We start from the raw sequence: 5,000 nt of genomic DNA, 5'->3' as shown, positions 1-5,000 counted from the left end.
AGGTACCCCACATGTCATATGTGTGAACTCAGATGTGTATTTACCTATAGAAACAACTTTAAGTAGGATTCAAACCAATTTAGAACTGTTGCCGAAAGTGCCACCCAGTAATAACTCCAGGTTTAGATGTGTGATGAATGATTCATAAAAACACATTTCTACTAACAACCTATATATCTGTCATCGTTACTAACCTCAATCAAGTATTCAACATCAATGATGCTGCAGTTAGAGATGGTGAGGGATGCAGAAGAGGGAATAGTGAGCTTAATCACAGTGCGACGGTCAGAGATGCGTTCACTGACGAGTTGTCCAGTCGAGGACGTCAATTTCTTGACATGCATCCTCCTGTGGTTCTTGTTGTGGGTGTAGAAAATCTGTTTCTGTTGCAGTGACACCTTTGGAGTGGCTGTTCGAGATGAACCATTAACAAACTCGCAAATGATCTTCACAGTTTCACCTGGAAGAAGAGCAGACAGTGTTTGGTTGTGATGTTTTTAGCCAGCAGTTTTTATAAACGATATTGAATGTTAAATTATAATAATGTGTTGATGGAAACACTACCAGGCATGAAGCCCTTCTTCTCTATACTGGCTGTCATCTCGATAGGACCAGAGGTACACCAAAGGCAGCACACCGTCATGCTGTTGGAGCCCGAGAGAGGAGCCTGCAGAGACACAGCATTAGCATGCATGAGCAATGAACATGATAATAAAAAGAAGAAAAAAAGAAGAGGACACAGAAAAAAGGTCAGGCCTTATAAGTACTATGTACAAATAAGTCAACCTGAGCAGTTCAGGCAAGCATACTTAACCCTATTACTAGCAGGAATTTATACAATAACTGGGTTGATGGACCACTGTGTGTGTGTGTGTGTGTGTGTGTGTGTGTGTGTGTGTGTGTGTGTGTGTGAGAGAGAGAGAGAGAGAGTGTGTGTGTGTGTGTGTGTGTGTGTGTGTGTGTGTGTGTGTGTGTGTGTGTGTGTGTGTGTGTGTGTGTGTGTGTGTGTGTGTGTGTGTGTGTGTGTGTGTAATGTCCTAAGCACTCCACTACGTATTGCAGCTGTATACATTTTACAGAATACAAATACAAAACCCTCCCTGTCCAGTGAAAACCATGCATTTCTGAATATGGTGATTCCTGTTAATATCCTCATGCTAAATAAATTATTAAAACAGTAGGCCTATCTCAAACCAGATATTGTTTTTTACATGTTTTTTCCGGAGCCCCCTGTCAGGTTAACATGATCATGGATTACTTACATGCAGCTCTGGCTGGTTGGTATTAATCCGGTTTACAAAATTACACTCTGTCACAAAGTCTTTGGACATATGCCAGGGTCTGTGGAGGGCCACTGTCAAGTTGTACGCTATGTGTCCACAAACCCCATGGAAGCTGGATGGGAAATTCCTGTATTAATATAAAATAACAATAAAAAAGAGGAAATAATGAGAAATTAAGCAATGTAGAAACAAGACATTTAAAATAAATAGTTGCAATCTCAGATGTTAAAGATAACCATTCCAAATGATCTAAATCACATGGTAGACAACAATATTATTAGGTTTAGATACCAGTCGTGCTTCTCAATAAATGTATTTCAATCTAAACCACCATGTGAACCCAAAGATTATCTGTAAAAAACAGAAGGACAAAGTCACGTGATCATCAGACACACCCTTGCGGGAACTGGCATGTAAACGGGTATACATGCGTGCCAGCCTTGAATTTTGCAGGCCTACCGGCAGTAGCTGCAAGGAGAAAACAAACAAGAGTGACTTTACTGAACAACGACTAGTTGTATGAAATGTTGACATGCATCCAAAAGGCGTTCATGTGCGCCTACCACTGTTTTGTTGCACGATGACACTTTTTAGGTCAAAGAAGTCCAGTTTTGCGGAATAGTTTCTCCGTCTTCGCTTTTTTCCACCTCCGGTAGACCAGTGCACATTTGCCTTTCCTGTCAGTGTCATCGTGATAGAACTGATCTTCATTTCCTTTGTGAGGTCAAATGAGATGTGTCCTGTAATCACATCGCCACTGGAGAACGTATTCCTTTGATTTAAAGCGTTGAAATTGATTTTGAAGTTCTTCACCGTGTCCTGAAACATGGTTCAGAGTAGACCGGAGTTAAAAAAAAAGAAAAGCCAAACAAAAACAGTCTCCTGAAAAAGGATGATCTCCAAAAGTTTCCCAGTAGTTAACGTATATTTGGTTCGTAGAAAGGAGTTCAATATCACCGATTTAAGAGTTAATTCGCAAACCAAAGCCACAGACAGTTGGCATCGACAATAACATGCATTCAACAAACTGCGCAGGCGCACAACATGCATAAGGGAAGCCCATCCCTGTTATCGGGTGGGAATATCATTGGGGAGGAGGAGGACCATACCATGGGGGGGGGGGACCATGGATGTGGAGTACTGAGGAAGTGACAAAAGTAAGTGATTCAGCCAAAGATGCTCTCTAACTTTCTAACCAGGGGAGTTCAAACTGCGGCCCATTGTCCATTTTGAAATTGCCCTCAGCAGTGTAATGGCTTTTGGCCCACACATGAAACTTGTGCTTTTGTTATGCTGTACTTCTTAAATATATATGTAAAAATATATAACACAGTATTTGTGTGTTAATAAGCGTAGTTTTCAAATAACTTCAGTCAATCTCAGTTGATAAAAAAAAGCCCAATAACCATATAGTAAGCTAGAAATATGCCCTTCATATTTCCCCTAAGCAATCCGAGGCTTCTGTTTTAAGAAATGAGCTGCCAACACTGTTTGTATAAAAAATAAATGAAACCCTATGGAAAGCTGTGATGATGGCTGTTTTTTTCTTAAAGCATATTCAATAATCAAGCATAGTTTGCTTACATTTGATTGATTTTGCTAACTTATAATTTAACTTATGAGGCAATATACCTCACCTGAGTGGCCCAGACCTATTTCTGTACGCAGCCCTCAGTGAAAAAAGTGTGGACACCCCTGGTGTAAACTAACATTTACAAGTACATTTACTCAAATACAATAGCCCTAACCCCTACCTAAAGTACATTGTACTTAACTTTAGTATGTATTTCCTGCTATTTCTATGCACCACAATTCAGAACGTAATTCAGTTAAGTTTTGTTTTTTATAATGGTTAATAGTATAAACATGTCTTAAGCATGATCTGGTTAAAATCATTATGATTAGAAGAAAGAGTGTTTGCAAAAATTGTAAATGATTGTGGTCTAAATGTCTTAACAAGAACTGAGGTGTATACACTGAACTCTTAAGACATTATTTTAGGATTTTGCCACGGCAAACAATTGCTATTCATTGAATATATATTGGCATCTCATGGTTGAAAGAAAATATACAAATATAATAAAAGCTATTGGCATCCCTTGATTATGGCTAAGTGAGAAGTGTGTTCTCTTTATAATTTGGGTGAACTGATCCTGTAACTGTTCAACCACCAGATGGCACTAAATACCTAATATAACACACTAATATCATTCTGATGGTCACGATGCATCATAAACTATACAGAACTTACTGAAAACACAACTTGTCATTACAAACATAGTTGCCATGTTTCTTCAGGATGCAGAACAATTATTTCAGAACAACTCCTGGAAAAAGCTTCACAGCACTTTGAACTTAATGTTTTGTAATGCTGAAATAACAAATGCTGCCCTTTCATAGGTTTATGATACACAATACAGCCATAAAGTGCTGATCATGACTTATGAAAACTGACAGCATGAAGCACATAAACACTGCTGGCACAAGTTAACTTGACCGCATATCTTTTCATACCTGCTCTATTCGAGGGAATATGAGATATTGTTTGCATTTTGTAAACCACTTTATTAAGCACGTTCAGTAGTAGTATATTTATTGTGCAGGAATTCAGGAATGTTAAGTTTTCAAGAAGTCATTTCCTTTCCAGCAAACTTCTAGTACAAAGTTTTTAAAACCTCAATCCCTTTTTTTATTGTAATGATTATAGCTGCCAAGTGTTTATATGTGTTTGACATGACAGCTTGTGATACGTAAATAAGAATCTTGAGCTTGATGTAGTGCTTTTAATGCTTTGACCATTTTGAAACGGTAAAATGTAAAAAGCAGACGTCGCTTGAATCAACAAACTTTAATCATCACTGTCCATTACCTACTGAGACACTTAACATTTAGACTAATACACAGTAGAAAGAGTTTATTCTTGTAATAGTCCCAGCTGTTTTTGCTCTAATGTTGTTAAGGATTACTCTGAACACTCCTGGAGTTTAGCTTATTGATAAATGGTCAAAAAAATAGCCCTCTCTTTTTAATTCACTTTTATTCATCAAAAAGGGCAGAGTAAGGAAAAATAATCAATTGACAATTTGAAATAATACATTTTGTGATTATAATCTTGTTGTCTTAAGGACCACATGTCAGATCTTCCCATAAACTCCTGAGAGGTAAATGTGAGGCTGGTTGTACATTTTGCATTTAAATGTAGATTCGTGTTTGGCACATTCTGCAATCTCGTAAAACTGTTTTAGCAACATTTATGCTGGACTACAGTTGGACATTATTGTATGAGTGTGTCTTTGGCCGAGTGCGCCCACACACTCCGCCATTTGTAATAGGCTTTGGCTTTAGCTGTCTCCGATAAAGGCACCTATCAGGTTTAGTTGAGCTCACGTTGACTTGACTCTACCTGCCAACTCGGTAAACAAACCACACACAGTAGGACAGATGCAAACACACACACACACACACACACACACACACACACACACACACACACACACACACACACACACACACACACACACACACACACACACACACACACATCTATCTTTACCATCTTTCTCTTTATCTCATAGATATCACATTGCATTTTTAATTGGATCATCCACGCGTATAGGTTGTAGGTATTTTGATCTTGTTGTGTCCATTACTGGTAGAGTTACATCAAGATGACAACTTTATTTTCTTGGGTTCAATTTTTCTTCATGTTGTTTACAT

At 38.3% G+C, this 5,000-nt stretch overlaps 1 protein-coding gene across 1 annotated transcript; it reads right to left on the bottom strand.

Moving 5' to 3' along the window:
- Positions 1-62: 62 nt before the first annotated feature.
- Positions 63-2,323, bottom strand: arrdc3b (arrestin domain containing 3b). Its single transcript, XM_010792168.1, has 5 exons — positions 1,847-2,323; positions 1,679-1,751; positions 1,263-1,410; positions 565-667; positions 63-460 (listed from the first exon to the last, which is right to left on the bottom strand). Exons 1-5 carry the CDS (start codon positions 2,109-2,111, stop codon positions 162-164), a joined length of 888 nt encoding a protein of 295 aa, XP_010790470.1. The 5' UTR covers positions 2,112-2,323; the 3' UTR covers positions 63-161.
- Positions 2,324-5,000: the final 2,677 nt, after the last annotated feature.

This window comes from Notothenia coriiceps, unplaced genomic scaffold (assembly GCF_000735185.1).
Source record: "Notothenia coriiceps isolate Sejong01 unplaced genomic scaffold, NC01 NC01_scaffold00036363, whole genome shotgun sequence".
In the NCBI taxonomy this organism is placed as follows: Eukaryota; Metazoa; Chordata; class Actinopteri; order Perciformes; family Nototheniidae; genus Notothenia; species Notothenia coriiceps.
The sequence above is the reverse complement of the archived record's forward strand: the minus strand, read 5'-3'. Positions and strand labels throughout refer to the sequence as shown.

What these genes read in the sequence shown, in the direction of transcription:
- arrdc3b (XM_010792168.1), bottom strand. Translation starts at nt 2,111, where the DNA reads ATGTTTCAGGACACGGTGAAGAACTTCAAAATCAATTTCAACGCTTTA. An exon ending in CCAACCAGCCAGAGCTGCAT is followed by an intron (nt 668 to 1,262) that starts GTAAGTAATCCA and finishes GTGTCTCTGCAG; the next exon opens with GCTCCTCTCTCGGGCTCCAA. An exon ending in GAAGAAGGGCTTCATGCCTG is followed by an intron (nt 461 to 564) that starts GTAGTGTTTCCA and finishes CTCTTCTTCCAG; the next exon opens with GTGAAACTGTGAAGATCATT.